Source organism: Notechis scutatus, chromosome 9, assembly GCF_049901735.1.
Source record: "Notechis scutatus isolate UNSWTSFEM ecotype Mainland chromosome 9, rNotScu1.2, whole genome shotgun sequence".
NCBI classification, from domain to species: Eukaryota; Metazoa; Chordata; class Lepidosauria; order Squamata; family Elapidae; genus Notechis; species Notechis scutatus.
In genome coordinates, this window is record NC_142017.1 from 11283653 (window position 1) to 11310877 (window position 27225).

A 27225-nucleotide genomic window follows, 5' to 3' on the forward strand; every position below is an offset into this window, starting at 1 on the left:
AGCTCAGGGATGTAACGATGGGCCCTTGGTGCCCTCTGACCTTGGCGGTTTTCTTGCAGACCTTTCATTACCCAACTAGCTAACACCATCAGTGTGAAAACAACATGGGGTTTGTCTTAGGGAGATACAATCAGAGAAATTTGGGCTGAGGAACTTAGCCAAGAGTTCGCACCCTTTTCTCTGCATTAGCTGCTGGTCCACGCCAGAGGTTTGAGCGACTGCAAAGCTAATAACGTACAATATGAGCATATTAAGAAAAAATAATAGGATAGGATTATGTGATTAAAAAGATACAGCTGGCCTACTCCGAAGGAAGACGTGGTGGAGGAGGAGAAGCAACAAACTGTGCCCATCACCCTCTTCAGGAATTCATGAAAACATGCGGACTAACCAACCAAAAAGTAACCAAGGAGAGAAGCAACCTAGGAGGGATTTCCTAACAGGGAGAGCAATCAACCAGTGGAACTGCTTGCCTCCAGAAGTTGTGGAAGCTCCATCCCTGGAGGCTTTTGAGTTGAGACTGGACAGCCATTTGTCTGAAATGATATCGGGTCTCCTGTTCGAGCAGGGGGTTGGCTAGAAGACCTCCAAGCTCCCTTCCAACTCTTATTAGTCTATCTTCTCTGTTCTACTCTAAAAAACCTTTGCTCTATCTATATTCTATCTATCTATATCTATATTCTATTATATCTATCTATCTATCTATCTATCTATCTATCTATCTATCTATCTATCTATCTATCTATCATCTATCATCTATATCTATCTATCTATCTATCTATCTATCTATCTATCTATCTATCTATCTATCTATCATCTATCTATCTATCTATCTATCTATCTATCTATCTATCTATCTATCTATCTATCATCTATCATATCTGTTAGGTATAACATTGATACCAAATATGGTTTGGGTGAATAAATATATAAAACTTAGATATCATGGTTTAAGTGCTTATCACTTTTAGCAAAATGCAGCAGGCAATTAGCCGATTAAGGGTGCGGTTAGAAGTTACAATATAAGGAAGCATTAGAAGCTGGAAAGCTTACTGTTACTGTGTGCTGCTGCGACTAACTGTGTGCTACTGCGACTAACTGTGTCTTACTGTGACTAACTGTGATTACTGACTGTGAGTGCCTGTGACTGAACTGTTATCGTTTGCTACTGTTTGCTGATTTACTCGTAATTCTACTGAATATCCAGCGTTTGTTTCTCTGGAGAGTGAAACCGGAGGAGGAGAAGATATCTTTATCGGCTGATAAAGATATTGCAAGGACTCTTAACTTGGACTATACTAGTGAGTCTTACTGGATGGAAATACTGTGAATGACTTAATGGACTGAATGACAATGCTTAAACTCTAACTGGATTAAAAACTATTTAAACTACAAACAGTGTTTGTGTTCAGTGTGTGCATACTCTGGGGCCCTTCCTGGCTTGACTACTGCTGCAATACTCTTCTAGGGGTTAATTTCCAAAACCCTAACATTGGTTATGGGCCCAGCAGCATAGTCTAACTAACCAGGATATAGCAGAGAGAGTTGGTGTGAGTTACATTACTGTAAAAACAAACTGTTTTAATTAGTTTAAAATAGTCAAAATATCTGAAGAGTAATGGCACAAGTAAATTTGTCACAACTGTCCATGATATCCAGGCTGGATGGAACAAACTATGTTTCATGGTCAATGAAATGTAGTTTAATTCTACTGAGAAGGTTTGTGGGACATTATAGCAAACCCACCAGATGTGAGTAGCTGGGATCCTGCTAATGATGATGATAACGAAAGTTACAAGACTTTAAACTGAAGAATGAGCAGGCTTTATGCATCATAGGACTGACTCTCTGTGATCAGCAGCTTGTCCATATTCGTGGAGAAGAAAATGCTGCAAACTGCTGGGAGAACCTCAGGAAGATTTATGTTCGGGACAGTGTAGGAGCACATATAAATCTTACACGGAAGCTTTTCAAACGCATCTTCAGAGGAATGGAGATATGTTAGTTCATTTAAACTGTATGAAGAGCATTTTTCAAGATTTGCAAGAAAAGAGCTTATATTTAATGAACTGCAACAAGTCTACATAATATTATCTTCATTAGATCAAAGCTATGATGACTATGTGACTTCGTTAGAGGTATTGCCAAAAGAAAGCCTCTCATTAACCGACATAACAGGCAGGCTACTAGAAGAAGCCAGAAGAAGGCGTGGCGTGGCGAGCTGAGAGAAGATAAGAAAGAAGAGAAATTATCTTCAAAGCTTGAAAGAAACCAGCAAAGCAAAGTAAAGCACCCGGAAGAAGAGAATTTATCTTCAACGGCATACACAATTAAAAGTGTTTTAATTGTGGAGGCAGAGGACATTTGGCAAGATTCTGCAAAAAGAGAAAAAGCCAGAATGTAAAAAAGCCAAAGAAAGCATTTGAACTAGCCACGTTTAGCAACTCTGATGTGAAGAATAATCTATGGGTGGTTGACAGTGGCGCATCCCACTGCATCACAAGAGATAAGACAAAATTTATAAAAATGTCTACAAGTTCTCAACATATATCACTTGCCAATGGCTGGAACCTGAAAGCGAAAGGTCAAGGTTTTGCACGTTGTCCGTACATAAACCAGGATATAAAAATGTTGTATGTACCGCAACTAAAGTTTAATTTGCTTTCAGTAAGGGTATTAGATAAATTAGGTTATGTAATTACTTTTAAAGATAATAATTGCATAATTGAAAAAGATAACAAAAGGGTAACTGCAGCTTTAAATGGAACATTATATGTCTTAGATAATAGTAAGAAAGGGGAGGCTCAGACTGTATTTAATAATATAAAACCTCATAATGAATGTATCCATTTATTGCATAGGCGTTTGGGGCATGTAAATTTTAAAATGCTAAAACGTACAGTTGAGTTATCTGAAGGAATAAGGTTAAAACCTTGTGATAAATATTTGCGTTGTAATGTTTGCTGTGAAGATAAGAGCAAAGTATTGCCTGCAAATAGGCTAAATGGTTTCAAAACAAAAGAACCTTTAGAAGTAGTATTTGCAGACATCATAGGTCCAAAGAAACCCAGTATGGGGGTGCTAGATATATACTGAGCATTATGGACCATTATTCTAGATATGGGTTTTGCTATTTAATGAAAAGCAAAACTGAAACATATCAACATTTTTTCAATTGGCTTAGGTTTGCTGAAAGAAAGTCTAAACGACAACTGATAACCCTGGTGACAGATAATGGTACAGGAATTTATTAATAACAAATTCCAGAACAGACTTAAGGTAGCTGGAATAGAGCATAAGAAGTCTGCTCCATACAGGCCAGAACATAACGCTTTTATTGAAAGAAGAGGCCAAACACTACAGGCAATGGTTAGAACAATGTTAAATGATTCTGGGTTACCTGATTCTTTGTGGGGGGAGGCTACAATGTGTGCTAATAACATATTGAACAACGTTGTTAATACAACAACAGGTGAAATACCATTCACCAGATGGCATGGCAGGAAACCTGACCTAAGTTACCTGCACACATTTGGTGCACCAGCATGGGTGCATATTCCTGCACAACTCAGAAAAAAAGGGCAACATAGAGCTAAAAGATTTTTCTTCGTTGGTTATCAGGCAAACCATAGGGCATATAGATTTTGGGAGAAAGGCACATCTAAAGTGTTATGTAGTGCTAGTGCCCAATTTCTAGAACATGAAGGATGGGAGAAATTAGAACAGGATGCCAATAAAGATGTAATTATTGAATCCTATAGAAATCCCATTAGTTATCCCTGTAACTTTAAAAATAAAGTAAAGAGACAAATACAGGATGAAATAGTGCCCATAAAGGAAGAAACAGATTCAATAGCTGAACAGGATGAGGAAGATGAACAGGTAGTAGTTCAACAAAGTCCTCCTGTAAGCCCTGTAATTCCCAGAAGAACTACACGTGTATCTAGACCGCCTGATAGGTACCAGGCTAACACAGTGTGCCAGATTAATCAAGTTCCTAATTCTGTAGAAGAAATTAAAAAGTATCCTACTAAGGAAAAAGAAAGATGGTATGCAGCAATGAATAAGGAACTGAATTCATTAAGTGATATGAAGGTGTATGAAAATGCCAAATTACCTGCAGGAAAGAAATCCATTGGCTGCAAATGGATATTTAAGGTAAAAATAGATAAAGATGGTAATTTAATCCATAAGGCAAGGTTAGTAGCCCAAGGTTTTAGGCAGAATGCTAATGACTATGATGAGGTGTTTGCACCTAGTCTTAAGGCAGCAACCTTGAGAGCAGCTTTAGTGTGGGCAGCTAGTAAAAACTATATAGTTAACCATTTAGATGTGGAAACTGCTTACTTGCACGCCCCATTAAAACATATTATTTATATGAAAAAACCTGTTGGTATTAAAAGTGAAAATAAGGATAATAATGATTGTTGGTTGTTAAAGAAAAGCCTCTATGGTCTTAAACAATCAGGCTATGAATGGAACCAGTATATTGTAAAGGAACTAGACAATATAGGATTTAAAGCTGGTTTAGCCGATCCATGTCTGTTTAAGAGGGAGACAAATGGGAAAGTATCATTATTATTACTATTCACAGATGACATTGCATTGATAACTGAAACTAATGATGAAGCAAATAAAATAATAGCATCATTAGGAAAGAGAATAAAGATCAAGCAATTAGGGAGATAAAGAAGTATCTCGGTTTGAATATAAAGAAAACACGGAAAGGTTTTAAGATATCTCAGGAAGATAAGATAAGCAAATTGCTAAAAGATTACAAGATGGATCTTTGTAAGCCAGCTAAGACTCCAATGAGTCAGGAGTTTAGCAACACTGATGAACAAAGCCCTGAGTTTGATAAGGTGATTTATCAATCTTTAATTGGTAGTTTGAGTTATATTAGTAATTGGTCTAGACCAGATATATCGTACTGCGTGAATCAGTTGGCTAGATTCAATTCTGCACCATGTGAAAGACACTGGAATGCAGCTAAGAGGATATTAAGATATCTTAAAAAGACAATGAATTATTCATTGTATTTAGAACCAAAGGGTGATTTAATTCTGAGTGCATATGCAGATGCTAGCTTTGCATCAGAAAGAGACACTAGAAAGTCGACTTCAGGAACAGCCATAATGCTGGGTAATACATTAATAGGCTGGAAGTCAATAAGACAACAGCATATAAGTTTGTCTACTATGGAGGCAGAATTCTCCTGTTTATCATTGTTATGTACAGAATTAATAATGTATAAACAAATGTTAATTGATATAGGTATAACTGTAGATTATCCTATAATTATACATGAAGATAATCAGGCAGCAATTCAATATGGCCACAAATATTGGAGTAAAAACAAGGAGCAAGCATACAGATCTAAGATACCTAAACGTGAGACAATCTGTAAGAAGTAAGATGATTCAGCTAGAGTACTGTATGTCGGAGGACAATTTAGCTGATAATTTTACTAAAGCCCAAGGTGCCAATAAGCACCAGGAGAGTTGTGAAAAATATGGGGTTAGATTGTAAAGGTATTATATATTTATTTCACTCAAAAGGGAGTATGTTAGGTATAACATTGATACCAAATATGGTTTGGGTGAATAAATATATAAAACTTAGATATCATGGTTTAAGTGCTTATCACTTTTAGCAAAATGCAGCAGGCAATTAGCCGATTAAGGGTGCGGTTAGAAGTTACAATATAAGGAAGCATTAGAAGCTGGAAAGCTTACTGTTACTGTGTGCTGCGACTAACTGTGTGCTACTGCGACTAACTGTGTCTTACTGTGACTAACTGTGATTACTGACTGTGAGTGCCTGTGACTGAACTGTTATCGTTTGCTACTGTTTGCTGATTTACTGCGTAATTCTACTGAATATCCAGCGTTTGTTTCTCTGGAGAGTGAAACCGGAGGAGGAGAAGATATCTTTATCGGCTGATAAAGATATTGCAAGGACTCTTAACTTGGACTATACTAGTGAGTCTTACTGGATGGAAATACTGTGAATGACTTAATGGACTGAATGACAATGCTTAAACTCTAACTGGATTAAAAACTATTTAAACTACAAACAGTGTTTGTGTTCAGTGTGTGTATACTCTGGGGCCCTTCCTGGCTTGACTACTGCTGCAATACTCTTCTAGGGGTTAATCCCAAAACCCTAACAATATCTCTATCTATCTATCTATCTATCTATCTATCTATCTATCTATCTATCTATCTATCTATCCATCTATCCATCTATCCATCTATCCATCTATCTATCTATCTATCTATCTATCTATCTATCTATCATCTATCTATCTATCTATCTATCTATCTATCTATCTATCTATCTATCTATCTATCTATCTATCATCTACCTACCTACCTACCTACCTACCTACCTACCTACCTATCATCTATCTATCTCTATCTATCTGTCTGTCTGTCTATCTATCTGTCTACATACATACATACATACATACATACATATATAAAAGCGAAATGTCACTCACGCATCATCACAAAATCTCCAGAACCGTAAAGCCTACAAACTTGAAATTTGGCAAGTATGTTCCACTTGGTTTCTAGGTGCTCACTAAGAAAGGATTTTTCAAAATGACCATCAGAGCATTAGTATTTCGTATATTATTATTAACACGCTCTGATGTGAAGGACTTCTACTCCCTCTACCCACCTGAAAAAAAGAAATCTGTTCCAAATGCAAAACGCAAGCAGAGGAGTTTCAGTTTCAGTTTCAGTTTCAGTTTCACAGCAGCAAGCAGCTTTAGTACAGAACAGTTGAGCTAAGCCACGCCCAGGCTCCTTGCTGTCTCCTTCTTGCTCACAGAGCAAATCCTGTTTCACTTTCCAAAGAGCCCTCAACTCTCTCACACAACTGACAGGACGCTAGCCAGATGAATACCGACGGAGGCAGAATTTCCCTCCCTTATTTTCCTCCCCCCAAAACTAAGCCCGACCGCATACTGTAGTTTCATAGTGAAGCATGGCTATCAAGCAAGTTCTACATAATTCAGAAGGCCTTTATTTAAGCACCTGCAGCTACCACTTTACCTGTCACCCACAACTGTGTGTGTGTGTTCCATTCTTTGCCCTTAACTTGAAACAGTGAGCAAGGAAGTCTGTGTTTGGTGGAGGGCGGAGGAAAGAAAGAAACTGATGGTGGGTGGGGGAGGGAATCACCGCTGAGCTCATCTCCTGAATTTACTCCCAAGATGGCATGTCATTGGAATGGAGGGTGAGCACATCGATTCCTCCTGAATCAGCTGTCTAAAATTCCAAGCAAGGGATGAAGAAGCTTCTCAAATTTTGACCCCAAGACCTATCATTTGCACCACTCTGTGCTACAGGGGTGAGAGAGGGAGAGAAATAAGAACCGAAGACCAGACCTTAAATATAACGGTTGCCCTAAATTAGATGACGACCCGCTCACTTTCTGAAAGAGTTGGAAGGCAAGAGAAGGCGGACCACTTGCTCCAAGCCACAACTGAGCACCTCAAAGGATCCACGGTTTCTGCAACCCAACGCTTCTGTGCTTTCTCCACTCCTAACAAGTGTACCCTTATCCGTGTCAGGAGCACACTATGCACAAGAATCTAGTCAACTAAAATTCAACGCTAAATTGGTGTCAGATAAGAGTCAAAGGAATTCAAGAGGAATTGGACCATTTGTGGGAACATAACGATTCTAAGCTTATGACACACTTAACTCTGTCCCCCCTTCCCAGCTCTGGCTGCTCTTTTCCTACAATCTGAATTTTAAACCAGTCAAGTATGTTTTGTTTTTCTGGTTAGCCCTTCATTGTTTTGCAGTGGTACTTAATATTTCATGGTTACTGAATATGCTTCTTTTTTTAAAACTGAGCTTTGGGGGTGGTTGGTGTTAATTTTGTCTTGCATTTCTGAAAAAAGGGCAACATGCCTTCCCGGCTTGTGATTCCTACTGCTGGGTTTTCTTCTGGCTACAGTTCTGTTGGCATTCACAACAGTTGGTGTGAGATTGCACACATGGCAGGTTGTCAGGGATAGGAAGAGCTGAGCCACAAATCTTGGCAATAGATGGAAGGTATTATAAATAAACAGAATGAAAATGGAACAGGATTTGTATTTTTTTTTGCATCTCCTGCAAGTATGGGAAGGTAAATTTTATTATGGTCTTTAACCGACATCAGTGCATATACTGTATGTATACACACACACACACACACACACACACACACACACACACACAAAACATTCTACAAAGCTCATAAAGTAAGAATTCAAAAAAGAAGGGGAGGGAATAACATCTGAAAGAAATGCAATTTTATTGGACAACATTTGCAGCCTCATCTTCATGACAAAAGTGAGGAAAACTTGATTCTCTGATGAGTAACTGTGATCTTGTGATCTGTTAGAAACTAGGGGATGCACAGTGATCTCCTCTTCCCAAATATTCTTTTCAGGGAGGTGAAATTAGCGCATTGCACAAGTTGGGTACAAAATTACAATGCAACAGAGAAGATGCTACACATTTTCTATGTCAAAGGAATCCTAAGGGCACGGTTGTTCATGGAATGGAATATTTTGATATTTCCCATCAATGACCGGTGAAAGGAGCTGACATAGTTTAGACAGAGCAAGTAGGGTTCTTGCTGTTCTCCTTTAAACCTCCACAGGGCAGGGCTGCACAGGGCCATCGATGGCTTCACACAATGGATTGCCGTTACACAAACATATTCCATAATAAGCTCATTAATATTGAGGTTGCCAGAGCACTCTTGTTTTGCTGTAACTGATTCACACAGCAGCCTGTTTTGAAATATGAAAAAGAACAGAATTTGCCAATAACCTTTGAAAATGTAATAGAAGATATAGATGAAATAGATAGATAGATGATAGACAGACATAGATAATAGATATAGAGACAGAGACAGAGAGATGATAAATAGATGATATAGAGAGATAATAGATCATGATAGATGATGATGATGATAGAGATAAATAGATGATAGATAGATGGAGGGAGGGAGGGAGAGAGAAAGAGAGGCGGAAAAGAGAGAAAGAGAGAGGGAAAAAGAGGAAGAAAGAGAGGGAAAGAGAGAGAAAGAGAGAGAAAGAGGGAGAGGGGGAAAGAGAGAAAAAGAGAGGAAGAGAGAAAGAGAGAGAGAGAGAAAGGAAGAGAGAGAAAGAAAGAAAGAAAGAAACAGAGAGAGGGAATTATGCAGAGAGAGATGCACAATTGTATAATTGTCAAAATATTGAAATTAGGATACAGTTCAGTTGGGAGATCCAATTCCCATTCAAGCCAGAGAAATTCACTGGATGTCACTCAATCTCAGCCCTGTTTGCGCATAAAATTTTTGGGGAAGAAAAATAAAGAAAGATCCCTAGATTGGAGAAAAGGCAGGACTGGATTCCCAGAATGGTAATGACGGTGACAGTCAAGATTACCAGCCAAGGCCAAAGTCTTGAATTATACCTGAATGTCAGCTAACTGGCAAACTATAAAGCTGCTTTACGGGATACCCAGAGGGACCGATTGGTTCAAGCCAAATTCCTTCGCTTGTTATAGCAGCCAGCTTGGCAGGGTGACACCTTAGAGATGTTCCCAGAGCTAACGCAGCCTTGGTTTCTGTTCCCCCCTTGGCTCTAATTCTAACTGACAACTCTGTCTCTTTGTTGAGCCATAGGTGGAAAAGCTCTTGCTGAGAGCTGCTCCTGACCTTTTCTCATCACATTAACACTCCTGGCTGTAATGGGGCTAGGAGAAGGGCCCCCAAACTAGCCTTCCCTGCCAGTTGAGCAATTTGCAGGCTTCCCCTAAGGGCGAGGAGATATGGAAGCTAAGCAGCCAAACAATATACAATGGCACATAGCAACCTGCCCACTCAGTTGTGGCAATGTGGCTGAGCTGTGCAGGGGAATCTTTCAATCACAAGGAGGAACTCACGATTCCCTGAGGCTGAGAAGCAACACCTGGGCTGGTCTTGCTGGTTTGTTTAAAACTGTGCTATGGGAGTTAACCAGGCTGAGCATGAGGGAGGAGTCAAACGGGTCATCAGTTTTGAGTCGCTTCACGCACACAAGAGATCTAAGTCCAGGCCACCTTGAATTCCATTGTCTTTTATCTACCGCCAATTTGCGTTGACGGTTAATAGTTCAGATTCTTGTACTGCAGAAAGCTTAAGCTTGCAATCAATTCTTATAACTGCCTGAGTATCCTAATTTCGACACCTGGTTTATCAAATAAATGTAATGCTTGGCTATGCACTGTGGGCTAAACCGTTGATCGTAGTCTATTGACCACAAAGTTAGATTCCCACAGACTGCTTAAACCTCAGACTGTAACTTTGTGTTGAATTTATATTTTACTGACAAAGAAATAAAGGGAGACTAGTAGAGATCTATTTCAAGCTACTTATTTTCTTTGTCGGTAAAATATGAATTCAATACAAAAATAGTTTGTCGTGAAAGTGACTGCCTGTGAAGGCTCCTGGATTGGCACTGAAAGGTGAAAGCAGAAGCAATATGCTCCGTCCCATAGTTGGGTAGACCAAGTTGCCCTGGAAAAAAACACCCTCAGGCAGTAACCCTCCTTGTGACGTAGTGTCATGTCTGTTGTGGCCCACGAGTGGCCAGTGAAGCTGGCGGCAGATTCAGACAGTGAGGAGGTTGGGGAGGAATATGGGCCAGTCCTGGAGTCTAGGGAAGGCTCTGATTAATGCTCTGCATCAGAGGCAGAAATGGGGCCAGGGCCGTCCGACAATTATCAGCTGCCTTCAGTGTCGGAGATCAGTGGGGCAGAAGAACAGCCGGAGCCTGTTCCCGATGTGCACATGTGCAGAGCTGCCAGGAGAAGGGAACAGTTAGGGAACAAGGGTCGACTCGGGAGTAAAGGCAAAGAAGGATGGTGAACGGGCCCCTCCCATAGGGAATAAAGAGGAGTGAAAGGGGAGTGGTGTTTGCAGGAGACAGTTCATTCGTTTAATTAATGCGAAGATTTGTTCATGACTCCTTGCCAAGTATTTTCTGGTACAGCGTTGCGCTTGGAGGCTATCGGCCTGGCAACTCTTCAAACCTGATAAGGTCTGTAGTTGTAAATCAGTCTTGAAAGACTGTTTGCTGGGGCTTTGCTGGACATGAATGAGAGGAATTCACGTTAGCCTAATAAAAAAAAGGGGTTTTGTCCAGACGAGTTGTGATTTTTGTAAAGCCTGGGTCAGAACAACGTCTGAACTCTGCCAGTGGAGATAATGGTGGGGTGAGAGATTTATTTAGAGGTTTCCAAGGACATGGGTGTCATAATTGTTATTCCATATTCATGGGCATGGTGGGGGGCCAGGAGCCAGCATCGGTTCCCACGTAGGGATTCCTTCTCTGAAGCAAAGCATATACCAGGCATGACTCAACAGCTGCTATGAATGCAGCTGCTGATCAATCTGTCAGGAGACAGTGAGGTTTCAGGTTAATTGACTGGGGGAACGGGAGAACTCTCCACGTACTTTTTATTCCCGTCAGTTGTGGTGGCCTCACAAGCGCAGAGGCCTTTCCTGCTTTGCTCACATTGATTTTGACAGGCACATAAAAAAGACGGGAGATTGATTTTGTATATGGAACTGCGACAAGGTTATTGTATGCCCAGCAATGAAGGAGCATTGAAATACCCACCTTTTGGATTGTAAAGATGACAGAATGAGCAGAAATGACCAAACTGACCTCTCTGGATAAACCAATGACTAACTTTTATTAAAGACTTGAAACCTTTGTTTGAAAGGTTGTTTTGTTTTATTGAAAGTGGGGGAGAGGGAAGGGTGATTTCTGAATCTGCTGATTGAAAAAAGGACTATGACTATGGGAAAGAAGGAATTTCTGTAACATAATCTTAACGAGGAAGCAGGGATAGCTTCTCTGCTGCAGAGAAGATCCAAAGTCACTTTAATTTTCTTTTTTCCCCTTTTTCTAAGTGCATTCCATTTTGCCCAGGGGTGGGATTCTACAGGTTTCCACCTATTTGCTAGAACCGGTTGTTAACACTCTAAGCAGTTTGGAGAACCGGTTGTTAGAAGAAATTATTGGCCTAATCCTGTAAGGAAGGCAGGAAGGAAACATTCTGGTGTTGCTTACAGAAACTGCCTCTCCGTTAACCCTTATTACATTCTTGGCAGGACTAGACTTCCTGTCTCAAGAACTTCTCTGGAGTTTTTCCCCCCTCCTTTGCTGGTACTTTGCTTGTGTGGAGTGACGGTTCAAAGTTACAATGGCACTGAAAAAAGTGACTTATGACCATTTTTCACACTTACGACTGTTGCAGCATCCCCACAGTCATGAGAGGCCAGGCGAGGAGATGCGTGCCTTGATGTGAGTGATATTGAGTTGGCCACACCCAGCCAATAACATGACCACCAAGCCATGTCCACCCAGTCACATGACCCAAGCCAGGCCCACAAAACCGGTTGTTAAAAAATTTGAATCCCATCCCTGATTTTGCCTATCATTTTCCTAACTTTTCTTTGATACATTTTCCAATTTTCCTTTTATCTGTGTAAAAATAAGACATGTTTGATTGGGGGAGATGGGCGGCATGTAGATTTCATCAATAAATAAAAGCAAGCAAATAAAAACCTTCAATAAAATATATGTATTAAAAAGAGAGGCTACATTATCCTAGAGAATGTAGTATAATTGCCTTCATTTGTTATTGATAACTGGCCATGACTTTGCATTAGTGAGAGAGAGAGAGAGAGAGAGACCTTGTTTGATTTTCATCGCTTTCCATGATAAACACATTTCCTGCATGAAATTATGAAATAGTCAGTTGTTACAAGTCTGCAGGTGAAGGAAAATAGAACGGAATGTGATTGGAGAGAAAGAGCAGAACTGGCTAACTTCCTGGCATAGGGGAAAGTTTGCGCCAGGCTGACACAACCATGCTGTGATTCTTATTTGAGCAACTTTACTGTAATGCATGCCATCTGCCTGTTTTGTTTACCTTGGATATTCCCACTTAATCCTCAGTTCCCAGCAGTTGTGAGCAGCACCCTGTCCCTAAAACTCTTGATTTTTCAGGTAGAAGAACATGCCACGCTGTTGAACAGGATAACCAAGTTGGAAGGGATCTTGAAGGTCTTCTAGTCAGGCAGAAAACTCTATACCCGTGATAGCGAACCTAAGGCACGCATGCCACAGGTGGCACGCAGAGCCGTTTGTGCGGGCATGCGAGTCCTAGCCAAACTTACCTGCACTGCCACCCAGCTGGTTTTTGGCCCATTTGGGGCCATTTTTGCCCTCCTGGAGGCTCGAGGGAAGCCTCTGCAGCCTTGGGAGCCCGAAAAATACTGGAAATACCGGAAGTGCCGAAACGGGCCCATTTTCAGCCTCCCAAGGCTGCAGAGCTTCCTTCGAGCCTCCGGGAGGACAAAAATGGCCTCAAACAGGCCAAAAATCAGCTAGGAGGTGTACACAAGTGCAATGCAGGTAAGGGGGCAGGGTGGGTGTGTTGCACATGCATGCACAGGGGACGGGACGCGTTGCATTGTGGGTGCCGTCAGGCGCGCACTTTCGGCACACCACAACAAAAAGGTTTGCCATCCCTGCTCTATACCATTTCAGACACATGGCTATCCATTAAAAGCCTGCCGTGTTGGAGCGCCCACAACTTCTCGTGGCAACTCATTCCACTGATTGATTGTTCTCAATGTCGTTTGAAACAACCAACTTGTTCTTCTACAATTGTGACAGAGCAGAAGCATGATAATAGCTTTGATATTTTGCCTACCTTTTTGAATGCCGTGGTAAATGATCTTCACAAATATTGGCTCTATGCTATTGTGCCTATGGCAGCAAACCCTAAGTGGACTTAACGTTGTTGTTACTATACTTACTATATGTGTGAAAACCTAGAGGCTTTTTCATTTTTTAAGGTGGAAAACAAAACTGAATTGTGCCTGGGAAATTGTATGCCATAATAGTTTTACAACTTCAGCCACAAATTTGTCTAGGTTAGTTGCATTCTATGTAGATCTAATAAGACGCAAAACAGATTAAAAAAAAAACATTTTTATTTTCTTATGCATTTGAAGGCCCAGTACACTTAGATGCCACAATGAGAAGAGAGGTACGCTTGATGGATTACCCTGCTACTATGAGAAGGCAGGCTATTAATAAAACTCAGTGCTTATATTTAGTGTATTGCATTTGCAAACAGAAAACGTCACATTGAGACAGATATTCCTTTTGTCCCTAACCCTCAACTCTGTTTAATTCCCCATGAAGACACAGAATTAATGATATGCTGTAAGATGTGAATTATTTTCTCGGGAGCCAGGAAAGTTGAAAAGTGATGTAATATTTGGGGGAATATTCATGTCATTGGGAAAACTGTGGCGTTTCTTTTAAAGCTACACAAGAGTCTGTAAAACATTTATAGTCAGAAAAATCACCCAGTTTGAAGATGGATGCAAATATGAGCGTCCATATACATTTAACATTTTCAAATCCACCTTGACCACCTTATCATTAATTCCTTTTCTCTTAGTGAAGGTCACCAGCCTTTGTGGAGTAAGGATAAAAGTGAACAGTTCAAAGTCACTATGCTATGATTCTGAATACATGCATAGTTATAAGGCTTAACTCACACCCTGGAGTGAGTCAGCCATTATTGTACTCTGCGTGTGCTCTGTAGCACTCTCATCTCAGTCTAATTTGAAACTGAACTATACCTGGACCAAATTAGAAACCACATTGTCAGCTTTCACTAACTGGGTTGATGTATTTCATAGAGCTCTTGGATCATGTCTCTAAAGATTCAAATGACATAATTCCCTGACTCTAAAAATCATTGAAATTGACAGTTGTACACTGAATGAAGGAAATAACCAAAGCATCATCTAACAACTTTCTTATGATTTATGAGCGATGACCTATCACTTTGTTATTTGTATGTACACGGAGAGCTTATGCACCCGAGGTAAAGTCCTTGTGTCCAATCACACTTGGCCAATAAAGGGTTTTTCTATTCTATTCTATTCCATTCCATTCCATTCCATTCTATTATAATTTTATTCTACGTTCTATTCTATTCTATTCTATTCTATTCTATTCTATTCTATTCTATTCTCTATTTCTATCTCTGTTCTATTCTATTCTATTCTATTCTATTCTATTCTCTACTCTACTCTACTCTATTCTCTATTCTACTCCACTCTATTCTCTATTCTATTCTATTCTCTATTCTCTATTCTATTCCTATTCTATTTTATTATGTCTCCTATTCTACTCTACTCTACTCTACTCTACTCTACTCTACTCTACTCTACTCTACTCTACTCTACTCTACTCTACTCTACTCTATTCTATTCTATTCTTCTATCTCTATTCTCCTCTCCTCTCCTCTATTCTATTCCTACTCTACTCTACTCTACTCTACTCTACTCTACTCTACTCTACTTACTCTACTCTATGTCTCTACTCTATTCTATTCTATTCTATTCTATTCTATTCTATTCTATCCTCTATTCTCCTCTTCTCTCCTCTATTCTATTCCTACTCTACTCTACTCTACTCTACTCTACTCTACTCTATTCTTGTTCAGTCCTGTACTTTGCCACCTTCTCTTGGCTATTTGCAAACCCATTTTAAAAATACATAAATCAACATGTCACGTTTTAATCTGGCACTCGGTGCGGTGGATGTTTTCTGTCTGCCAAGAATTCGGTGTAACTGTAAATTCTCCTCGTTTCCTTAGCCAAGCAGAAAGGAAATCCCATAGTTGCTCTGCCGCTGCCTTTAACAAGAAGGTTTTTTGGGGGGGGGGGGGAGCTTGAGCTAAACGCGTCTGTTGATCATATTTTTTTAAAACACGAGGACGGAAAACCCCACTGCTTGGATTTTCTGCCGGGGGCTGAAATAACCGTGACTAAACGTGGTCCCAGTAGGGCACCTTTTTCCAAGCAGAGGAGAGAGGAGGGGAAGGGGGGGGTGGAGAGTGGAGGGAAGAGAGCCAGAATTCTAATTCAGAACCTGGTTGGGTTAGGGGCTATTGTGACGTCCAAATGAAAGGCGGGGCCCGGGGTAGCAGCCTCTTTATAAAGTCATGCCGAGAGGGACGCGGAAGATAAAACCGGGGAAGTTCGCAGCTGCGGGAGAACAAAAAAGAAAAAGATCAAAGCGCAAAAAAAGTAGCCGAATCCTTTTGAGTTTCGGATCTTGCTTTTATTCGAAGCGACGCTCGCTACGGTAAGTTTGCTTGCGGAGATGTGCTTGGGTTATTTTGTTTTATTTTTTGCCTTGCTCGTTAAAAGGCAGGGGGATTTTACCCTGGGATTTTGCTCGGCAAAGAAAAAAGAAAGGAAAGGGAAAGGAAAAGGAAAGGAAAAGAAAAGGAAAGGAAAAGGAAAGGAAAGGAGGAAGGGAAGGAGGAAGGAAAGGAAGGAAGGAAAGGAAGGAAAGAAGGAAGGAAAGGAAAAAAAAGGAAAGGAGGAAGGAAAGGAAAGGAAAGAAGGAAGGAAGGAAAAGGAAAGAAGGAAGGAAGGAAAGAGAAAAAGGAAAGGAAAGGAGGAAGGAAAGGAAAAGGAAAGGAAAGGAAGGAAAGGAGGAAGGAAAGGAGGAAAGAAGGAAGGAAAGGAAAGGAAGGAAAGGAAAAGGAAGGAAAAAGGAAGGAAAGGAAGGAAAGGAGGAAAGAAGGAAGGAAAGGAAAAAGGAAAGGAAAAGGGAAGGAAAAAGGAAGGAAAGGAGGAAGGAAGGAGGAAAGAAGGAAGGAAAGGAAAGGAAGGAAAGGAAAAAGGAAGGAGGAAGGAAAGGAGGAAGAAAAGGAGGAAGGAAAGGAAAAAGGAAAGGAAAAAAGGAAGGAAAGGAAAAAGGGAAGGAAAAAAGGGAGGAACGGAAGGAAAGGAGGAAGGAAAGGGAAGGGAAAAAAAGAAAGGGATGGGATGGGATGGGTCTCGCGTGGATCTCCCGCGCATCCAGGTTTGGGGGGGAGACGGACTCGCCAGTTTCCACGGCTGCTGTGCGCTGGAGGGGGGCTGGGATTTCCCCGCTTCCCTTCACGTCTTTTTTTTTTCTTGCTTTTTTGGGGAGGTGGACCCTCCCTCCGATCCGGTTTAATGTACCTCCCGGGTTACAAACCTCTGGATTAATCCGTTGCTCCTTAAACTGCTCCGGTTTTCCGACCTCATTCCCCCCCCCCCCAACCCCACTTCACACGCACGGCGCGATCCGAAGCGCGGATAGGAAACCGGCAATAGGGAAAAGGGGGACGAAGGATCGGGGGATTGAATTCGGAGTAAAGAATAGGGCTATAAAAGTCTAAGCGCTAGGAAGTTGTGGGAGCTTCGTCGCTGGAAGCTTTCAGGAAGAGACTTGGACTGCCTTTTGTCAGGAATGGTGTAGGGTCTCTCCTGCTTGGGCTTAGGGTTGGACTAGATGACCTCCAAGATCCCTTCCAACTCTGTTAGTCTGTATCTGCTTAAAGAGCCCGCGGAGAAGTGTGTGTGTGTGTGTGTATGCGTCGCTTTCTTCCCCTTCTCCGTTTGCATTTGCAAAGTCAAGAGGGGGGGTTTGCTCCGGATTAACACCCGGGTCGTGGGAACGCGCTAAGAACTTTCTCGTTGCTCCGGATTAACAGGGGGGATGGGAACACGCTAAGACATTTCTCGTTGCTCCGGATTAACACGGGGTGGTGGGAACCGCTAAGATCTTTCTCGTTGCTCCGGATTAACACCCGGGTCGTGGGAACGCGCTAAGACCTTTCTCGTTGCTCCGGATTAACACCCGGGTCGTGGGAACGCGCTAAAAACCTTTCTCGTTGCTCCGGATTAACACCGGGGTGGTGGGAACGCGCTAAAATCTTTCTCGTTGCTCCGGATTAACACCCGGGTGGTGGGAAAGTGCTAAGATCTTTCTCGTTGCTCCGGATTAACACCGGGGTGGTGGGAACGCGCTAAAACCTTTCTCGTTGCTCCGGATTAACACCTGGGTGGTGGAAACGCGCTAAGACCTTTCTCGTTGCTCCGGATTAACACCCGGGTCGTGGGAACGCGCTGAGCTCTTTCTCCTTTCCTTGTCTCCCCCCCCCCCCTCCACGCCAGGCGCCCCCCATGACCCTGAACCGCGGCGACAAACTGAGGTACCTGGACAAGCGGCGGGGCAGCATGCCCTTCGCGGCCCACCATCACCATCACCAGCAGCAGCAGCAGCCGCCGCCCCTTCATCGGCGCAGCATGCCGGTGGACGAGCGGGACCTCCAGGCTTCGCTGCCGCCCTCGCCCCGGGGCCAGCTCGCCGGCCTGATCCGCTGCACCTCCTACAACCCGGGCGAGGAGGGAGAGGAGGAGGAGGAGGAAGAGGAGGCGCAGCGGCAGGGCTGGGCGTCCGACTCCTCCGACTCGGTCATCTCCTCCGGCAGCGACTCGGAAGGCGGCCTCTACAAGGTGATGCTGCTGGGCGAGCACGGCGTGGGCAAGACCAGCCTGGCCAGGATCTTCGGGGGCGTAGAGGACAGCCCGGACGCCGACGAGGCAGGTGAGAGAGCCGGGGGAAGGGGGGCTGAGGGCCGTCAAAGGAGGACGGGGGTGGGGGGGCTAGGGGGTGGGTGGGGAGAGAGGCTTTGGGCTCCCACAATGATGGGGGGAGGGGTTGAGGATGGGGCAGGAGAGCCAATCCCAAGCGCTAAGGGTCCTTGGTGGTCTCTGAGTTTTGGTTGTCCCTTCGTGATTCTGTTACTCAGAAGTTGTGGGAGCTTCATCCCTGGAAGCTTTCAAGAAGAGACTGGACCGCCATTTGCTTGGGGAGGGGGGGGGGGGGTTGGACTAGATGACCTACAAGGTCCCTTCCAACTGTTAATCTATCTCAGGGGTCTTCCAACTCGATAGTTTTAAGGCTTGCAGACTTCCAACTCCCAGAATTCCTCCTCCAGTCATGTTAGCTCAGGAATTCTGGGAGTTGGAAGTCCACAAACTTGCCAAATTTGAAGACCCAACTAGGTGGCTTCATCAGTACTAATAACTGCTAGCAAACCCCAATCTTTACTAGCACTGATGAGGTGACCTAGTTGGGTAATGAGCTTGGTTGTTTTCTGGCAGACATTTCATTATCTAAGTAACATCATCACTGCTAGTAAGTGCTAGCAAACTCCATTCCTTACTAGCACTGATGAGGTTACCTAGTTAGGTAATGAAACGTCTGCCAGAAAACAACCAACCAACCTCAGAGAGCGTCAAGGACCCTCCATTTCTACCCAGAGTAACAAGTATTCTCCTTTGTTGGTACTGTTTTTGCATCCCTATGATCATCATCATCTCCTCTGCCCACATCTGCTTGAAATCAGCGGTGCCCATTTCCTGCCATGTTGAAGCTGGCACCAGCAAAGATTTTATTCTAAGCCAGAAGTAGGTGCAACTTAGTCTTAAAAACAGTGAAATCCCCAAACCAGGAAAAGAAATTCAGCTTTGCTTCCACTGGACACATCAAATATGCTAAGAAATGTACATTGTAGTTCCTAAATAGCATTAGGAGGGCTCTTCCGTTAATTGAGGCAGTCTTGGGCATCTTCCAGATGTGTGGACTTCAACTCTCAGAATTCCCCCCCCCCAATCTTGAATTCCCATTGCTGGGAATTCAAATTCCACACATTTGGTGGATGCCTATGCTGTGGAACATGAAACATAAGTCTGATAAACCTCTGGTTTAAATGCCTTTATGTTTTTAAATATTCTTTTAAAACAAAGAAAAATATTTTGGAGAGGCTTCCATCACTTCCAATTACTATACAATGGTGAAAGCGTTTTCTAAAATGATTGTGTGCCTACTGATACTTTGAAAAGAGGTCAAAACTTATTTAGGAAAAAATATATCGAGAGTTGCTCGGTTCTTTATTTCATTGCATACCATCATTTATGTTTCTGCATTTTCCTTGCTTTATCCAGCCTGTCCAAACTTTATTTATTTATTTATTTATTTGATTTGCCAATTGTTTACAAGATAATAAGTATAAGCGTATACATAGTTGTGAATACATGAAATGGGTACATATAAGAAAAATAAAAGAATAAGAGAAACAATAGGACAGGGACGGTAGGCACGTTGGTGCGCTTATGCACGCCCCTTAAGGAAAATAAATGTAAAAGTAAAACCGATGCAACTTTCGTGCTATGTTATTTTCCCTATCATCCCCTGTGTCAGAATGGTTTACAAATAATTGAAAGCAGTGGTAGAATTTTTAATGGACAATTATCATTTGCTCTAATGTTCTTAGGCTCAATTAAGCTCCAACGTTTTGCGTTGCAATTCATTTGGACAGCTGAAACACACTAGCTTGAGCACAAGTTCAAACGTTTTGAACTATTTAAATAAGTTAAATTAAGTCTACAATTTTGTGTCTGTCTGTATTTCTGAGCTGCATGCTGTCCACTGCATTTATTTTTTATTTAGGGTTAGGTTTCATTTGGGTAGTAGTATCACTGGATCAGACTCAAGTGCATTCTCCAAGCTTTGCTTGGCTTCAATAAGTGCCATAGAAAATATAAACAAACAATATATTGAGGGTGTAACATTTATGGACAGAGTTGAAGTTTTAGCAGATTGAGTGCAAGATTTCAAATAACTCTCCACAAAGCACAATTCAGGGGGAGAAAGGAAATGTGTATTTTGATTGATTATTGGAAATTTGAAAGTTTTATCTTATTTTGTAACATTTCAGTTGGCTTCATAAAGATTGGATTTTGTTTTCCATGATAGAACATTACTTTTCCTTTTGTGTAAACTTAACATTTTGTCCTAAAGTCTCCTTGGTTTGTCTTTCAGGCAATACATACGACAGATCTATTATAGTTGATGGAGAAGAAGCTTCTCTTGTGGTGTTTGACATATGGGAGCAGGTAAAGATTTACTTTTTCAAATATTCGATTTACAGTTATTTACAGTTATCTCCCTTTTTCATAGCTAATAGCATTTTTTTATCTACTATTTTGTGCGGAAGGTTAGTGATTTGGATTGATTTCTTGTGAAATCACTGTTTTAAGGTTTGTTTTAGGTTTAGCTACTGAATATGTGGACTGTCCCACGGTGTCTGAATTTGGGCTTCGACAAGTCCAAAATTAAATAGAATCAGATTAAGATTTATTTTTAGTTACAATGAAACCGCCCATCTTTGTTGAGATGGACAGCTACAGAAATGCGGGATTAGGATCTTGATTCTTGTTGACCTTGCAATATCCATCTTCATGTCTTTCTTAAGATCTATAGAACCTTGGTTTCCAATCTGATTCCTTCACTGATCTACTTCTCCATCTGTGTTAACACAAGATCAATCTTTAGAACAGAACGAGAATTGTGTGAAGTCCAACCCGCCCCCCCTCCCAAATACACTCTGAAACACTCATTGTTAAACTCATGGGGAAGAATACCCCAAGTTAAAAATCTGTTAAAACTACAGCCTACACATGAATGCATTTTCATATGTGTTATCAGATCAGCAGTTGCTTACAATGCAAATTGTTTTACCTTTTAAATGCTGCAGATTGGAGTTTAAGCTTATGAGTTTTTTGGGGAGTAGTTTTTCTGTCTTGATGACAGTCCTGTGCATAGTTACTGAAATTTAAGGCACATAGAGTTCAGTAGAGCTTTCTCTTAGGTAAGAAGAGGATAGAAGATTGTAGCCAAGCTTAGAGAGAGAGAGACTCTAGATTAAAAAAAAATGTATGACTTGTCTTTATTTTCATCAGGATGTTCTTTAAGCAATAGATTTAAAAGGTGGGGCTCCAGTCACAGGGCTGGGCTACCATCTTGACTTTTTTGACCTCCCCTTGCATAGAACACCTGTGAATCTGTTGCAGGGATACGCTTTATGTGCTACGAGCAAAAATGCTGCATTTTCCTATAATCCATACAAACAACAAGTCAAGCTTCTTTATTAATTACATTGCCATACATTTCCTACCCAGTGTACAAGATAGAATTTGAAATTCTAGAAAGACAACATAAAATCTAACAAGTTACCACCGCTGCCATGAACTGCCCTGAATGAAAGTTGACCTATAAGAATATTTAAAAAAAATATTTATATTTCAGTAGGAAGTTGAAAGGTGGATAATGTCTAACATAATTAAAACTGATGCAATACTGATGTTTATGATTTTTTTTAAACCTTAGGATGAAAGCCAGTGGCTTCAGAACCATTGTATGAAGATGGGAGATGCTTATATTATCGTCTATTCAGTGACCGATAAAGTCAGCTTCGAAAAAGCTTCTGAATTGAGGATTCAGCTACGAAGGGCACGGCAAACGGAAGACATTCCTATCATTCTTGTTGGAAACAAAAGTGACCTGGTTCGATCCCGGGAGGTCTCTGTAGATGGTAAGAGATTATTTCCAACCTAAACTCAACCAAGCAGATCAATTTAGCACAGGGATCCCCAAACTTGGCAACTTTAATTCTCAAGTTAGTGCTGGCTGGAGAATTCTGGGAGTTGATGTCCACCAGTCTTAAAGTTGCCAAGTTTGGAGACCTCTGATTTAGCATGTGTCCATTGATAGAATGTGTCCATTGAGCATGTGTCCCTTGATCCATTGGTGACTATCAACATTGATAGATAGTGAGTCATTTCACTGGTAGTGAGCCCAGGTATCCTTGACTTAAAATCATTTGTTTAGTGACCATTTGAAGTTAAATGGTGCTGAAAAAAGAGACTTAGGACCTTTTCCCACATTTACAGCCATTGTGCCCAAAGTATGATCAAAATTAGAATGCTTGGCAACTGGCATGTACTTATGACAGTTGTTCTGTCCCCGGGTCATGCAACCACCACTTGTAACCTTCCCTGCCAGCTTCCAAAGAGCAAAGCCAATGGGAGGAAGCCAGATTTGCTTAATGACCGGATGATTCACTTAACAACTGCACACCTGTGGCTCATACAAATGAGCAAAACTCACTTAGCAATGGCCTTGCCTGGCAATGGAATTGCTGGGTTCAATTGGGGTCATAAGGTGAGGATAACCTGTAATATGTTAGTGAAACATCCAGACATTTATTTAACTCTTCCCAACTATGGGGGCACAATTGGGACCAGTTGCTCAAAAGATCAGGTGATCTGTTTGGAATCCAATTCATCTCTGCACTGTGCCTGTAAAATCAGTTAATAACTTCAGCATTCCAACATGGCATTATAGATATACTATCTTGGTTCACAATATTCAGAAAAAACATATAGTATGAAACAATTCTTTGGTCAGTTAATTTTTTTTTTTCATAGAATAGAATAGAGTAGAGTAGAGTAGAGTAGAGTAGAGTAGAGTAGAGTAGAGTAGAAATAGAGTAGAGTAGAGTAGAGTAGAGTAGAGTAGAGTAGAGTAGAGTAGAGTAGAGTAGAGTAGAGTAGAGTAGAGTAGAGTAGAATATAATTCTTTTTTGGCCAAGTGTGATTGGACACACAAGGAATATGTCTTGGTGTAAATGCTCTCAGTGTACATAAAATAAAAAAATACATTCGTCAAGAGTCAGGAATCATAAGGTACAACACTTAATGAAAGTCATAGGATACAATAAGCAATCAAATCATACTAGAAAACAGTCAATAAAAATCATTAGGATACAAGCGACAAAGTTACAGTCATACAGTCATAAGTGGGAGGGGATGGGTGATAGGAGTGATGAGAAGATTAATAGTAATAGTAGTGCAGCTTTGTAATAGTTGAACAGTGTTGAGGGAATTATTTGTTTAGCAGAGTGATGGCGTTCGGGAAAAAACTGTCCTTGTCTCTAGTTGTTCTGGTGTGCAGTGCTCTATAGCATCATTTTGAGAGAAGGAGTTGAAACAGTTTATGTCGGGGATGTGAGGGGTCTGTAGATATTTTCACAGCCCTCTTTTTGACTCATGCAGTATACAGGTCCTCGAGGGAAAGCAGGTTAACTGTTTTTTCTGCAGCTAATTATCCTCTGAAGTTTGTGTCTGTCCTCTTATCTAAATATTGTAGGCCTGTGGATTTAAGGGGTGGGAGCAAAGAACAAGAATAGAGTGGGAGGAAAATCTGTGTGCGTTTAGGTGTGTTAAGAACAGTAAACAAATGGAATTTCTTATCAGCCACAAGGATGGTTGCTATGTGTTCCCAGCTCATAATGCACCTCTGAATGATAGCGGAGAGCTGAACTGTGTGAACCTTTTGAAGTGCAGCTTCTCAGTGGCTGGGAAACATTTTGCTCCTAGAAAATAATCCGAACAGTTCCCTGCCTCAGTTTTACTAGTGGCTCCTTGTGCCATGAGACATCCTAGCTGGTCATTATGAGTTTCATTGCCCAACCGAGAGCAGCAGGTTGGGAAAGTTACTCAGACCAGGATGAATGGCCTTTTTGTGTAGGTCTAGGAATCTAGCAAGTTACTTAAGAGTAATTTACGACCATTTGTTAATTTGTCACCCATCTCACAAATACTAACTGTGTGTGATGTATAAGGCAAAAAACAACAACAGTTAAATTAATAAATAAAGGTAGTCCTTGATTGACCAATATAAATGAGCCCAAAATTTGTCTTGCTAAGCGAGGCAGTGAAGTGAGTTTTTGCCCCATTTTATGACCTTTCTTGACACATTTTTAAGGGACTCCCTGCAGTTATGTTAGTAACATGGTCGTTAAGTGAATCTGGCTTCCACCTTGACTTTGCTTGTCAGAAGTGATCACACAAGCCTGGGACACTGCAACTATCACATCGTTGAATATGTTGAATAGCCATAGCTGTACTTATTTCAGGGAACAGTTTTCTTTCTGGAGAGAGAACTACTGAAGTTCTCTTTCTGGAGACTGAACTTCTGGAGCTCTCTTTCTGGAGACTGAACTTCTGGAGTTCTCTTTCTAGAAACTGAACTTCTGGAGTTCTCTTTCTAGAGATTGAACTTCTGGAGTTCTCTTTCTGGAGACAGAACTTCTGGAGTTCTCTTTCCTTCTGGAGTTCTCTTTCCTTCTGGAGTTCTCTTTCCAGAGATTGGAGGCAGAACTTCTGGAGTTCTCTTTCTGGAGACAGAACTTCTGGAGTTCTGAGTTCTCTTTCCTTCTGGAGTTCTCTTTCTAGAGATTGAACTTCTGGAGTTCTCTTTCTGGAGACAGAACTTCTGGAGTTCTCTTTCCTTCTGGAGTTCTCTTTCTGGAGACTGAACTTCTGGAGTTCTCTTTCTGGAGACAGAACTTCTGGAGTTCTCTCCTTCTGGAGTTCTCTTTCTAGAGATTGAACTTCTGGAGTTCTCTTTCTGGAGACAGAACTTCTGGAGTTCTCTTTCTAGAGATTGAACTTCTGGAGTTCTCTTTCTAGAGATTGAACTTCTGGAGTTCTCTTTCTAGAGACTGAACTTCTGGAGTTCTCTTTCTGGAGACAACTTCTGGAGTTCTCTTTCTGGAGATTGAACTTCATGGAAAACAGATGTCCCACCACTGAGATACCGCTGCAAGAAAGCAGTAGAGTATCTGCATTCATTCCATTGTTGTCCTGATAAGACAATCTTGGATTACTTTAGGAATCTGCTTGACCTGAGATACCCTTTCTTTTTCATGCCTGCACTTGCACAATCTCCTGTCCTACACCTTCCAACCCTTAACCTATGATCCATTCCCATCCAAATCCAGAAGCAGAGCTTGTGTTGCGTCGATTCTGCATGGTTGAACTAATCCTGAGCCTTCTCTCTTCCACCCCTCAGAGGGACGGGCTTGTGCCGTTGTCTTTGACTGCAAGTTTATCGAGACCTCAGCCGCACTTCATCACAACGTCAAAGATCTCTTTGAGGGGATCGTCCGGCAGATTCGGCTACGCAAAGACAGCAAAGAAGACAATGCCCGAAGAATGGCCAACACGAAGAGGAGGGAAAGCATCAGTAAGAAGGCCAAGCGGTTCCTTGGGAAAATGGTGGCCAAAAACAACAAGAAGATGGCCTTCAAAGCCAAATCGAAGTCCTGCCATGACTTATCAGTACTTTAAAAAAAGGGGGGTGGGGGTGGGGCTCGTGGCAAAATTAGAAGTATGTGAGTGTGTGTGGGTGTGTTGTGAACCTGTCTCTGGCAGTTAAAGAGTGAGGAAAAAGGACCTTGTGCGAAGCGACAGAACGGAGGGAAGTGGCTTCCTTCATGCCTTACAGTTCCTACGCAACGCTGGGAGAGGAGATTACAGGACCATCATTGTTAGAAAGGTTTCTAACCTTCAGCAAAAGAACTGAATAATAATAATAATAATAATAATAATAATAATAATAATAATAATAATAATAATAATAATTCAGCAGCTTTGTAACCCCTTCGGTCTCACTGTGTAAAATTGCTAGCTGTCCGGTGAATATCAGGGAATCAAAAGACATGCACGATGATACGGAAAAGAATCAAAGAAAAAAAAAAGAAAAATATCATTGTAAACATATCTCCTTGGCCAAGCAAAACTTTAACAGTGTATGCAGGCTCGTACACACTTCTTTTGGGTGGGATGGGTTGGATGTCTGCCTCTCAATTAGATGATTCAAAGGTGATTTAAACCAAATCACTGGATCGGAGTGAAAGCATCCAGGTGGACTTCGTTATCAGGTGGAAAGCAGCCAAGCTGTTTCATTTGAGTGGGAAGTTTTGGAGTTTGTATTTTCAAAGCGCCATGGAAGGGAGGGATAGATGCTCAAGGAAATTAATTGGCTGTCTCCAGCATGGGACCTCCAAGGGTATTTCATGATTGCTGGCCCAAAGTGACTTACCAAAGGTTGCCCAGGAGATAGATCTATATATAAGCAATTATTTTTTAGAAGTTACATGGGGTTGGAGGGTGGGTGGACTTCAAAGAGTTGTTGGTTGGAGAAAAAGAAAAAAATATATAATAAATTACAATTTTTGGAAGTTGATTTGCACTTTCTTTTAAATGTTTGTTACTTGTTTACATGCAGATTTTATAATAAAGTATTTCTGGTTACGATAGAAAGTTTTGTTTTTCTTTTTCTAAAAAAAGATATTTTTGGCATTTTAAACATTATTAACACTAATATCTACACACCAGATCATTGTGTTGGTAATAAATAACCTAGCTGGTCCCTAATAGAGGAAGTAGATACAAATATCTACAGATATAAAGGGGAATATGTATATATTCTTTGGCAAACTTCTTTGAAAGTAAGGAGCCCCATTATAATTATCAAATTAATCTCATTCGATTTCTAAAAATGTGAGAATTTCCATACCATTTTCCATCTTGGACTGCTCCAGAAGCTTAAAAGGAAAAGTTCTTCTACAGGAA

The 27225-nt window shown here is 41.3% G+C and overlaps 1 protein-coding gene and 1 long non-coding RNA gene across 2 annotated transcripts in view; one reads left to right on the forward strand and one right to left on the reverse strand.

Moving 5' to 3' along the window:
• The window catches only part of LOC148129833 (uncharacterized), a 304663-nt gene that overhangs the window by 54172 nt on the left and 223266 nt on the right, over window positions 1-27225 (reverse strand). The gene's annotated exons all lie outside the window — the stretch shown is intronic.
• Window positions 16094-26913, forward strand: RRAD (RRAD, Ras related glycolysis inhibitor and calcium channel regulator). Its single transcript, XM_026671987.2, has 5 exons — window positions 16094-16222; window positions 18073-18505; window positions 20786-20859; window positions 22133-22337; window positions 25661-26913. The coding sequence occupies exons 2-5, from the start codon at window positions 18082-18084 to the stop codon at window positions 25936-25938; spliced, it is 981 nt and encodes a 326-aa protein (XP_026527772.1). The 5' UTR covers window positions 16094-16222; window positions 18073-18081; the 3' UTR covers window positions 25939-26913.

Excerpts from the sequence above, each read along its gene's own strand:
- RRAD (XM_026671987.2), top strand. The coding sequence starts at position 18,082 with ATGACCCTGAACCGCGGCGACAAACTGAGGTACCTGGACAAGCGGCGG. Across the intron at positions 18,506-20,785 it reads CCCGGACGCCGACGAGGCAG|GCAATACATACGACAGATCT; the intron begins GTGAGAGAGCCG and ends TTTGTCTTTCAG. Across the intron at positions 20,860-22,132 it reads TGTTTGACATATGGGAGCAG|GATGAAAGCCAGTGGCTTCA; the intron begins GTAAAGATTTAC and ends TTTAAACCTTAG.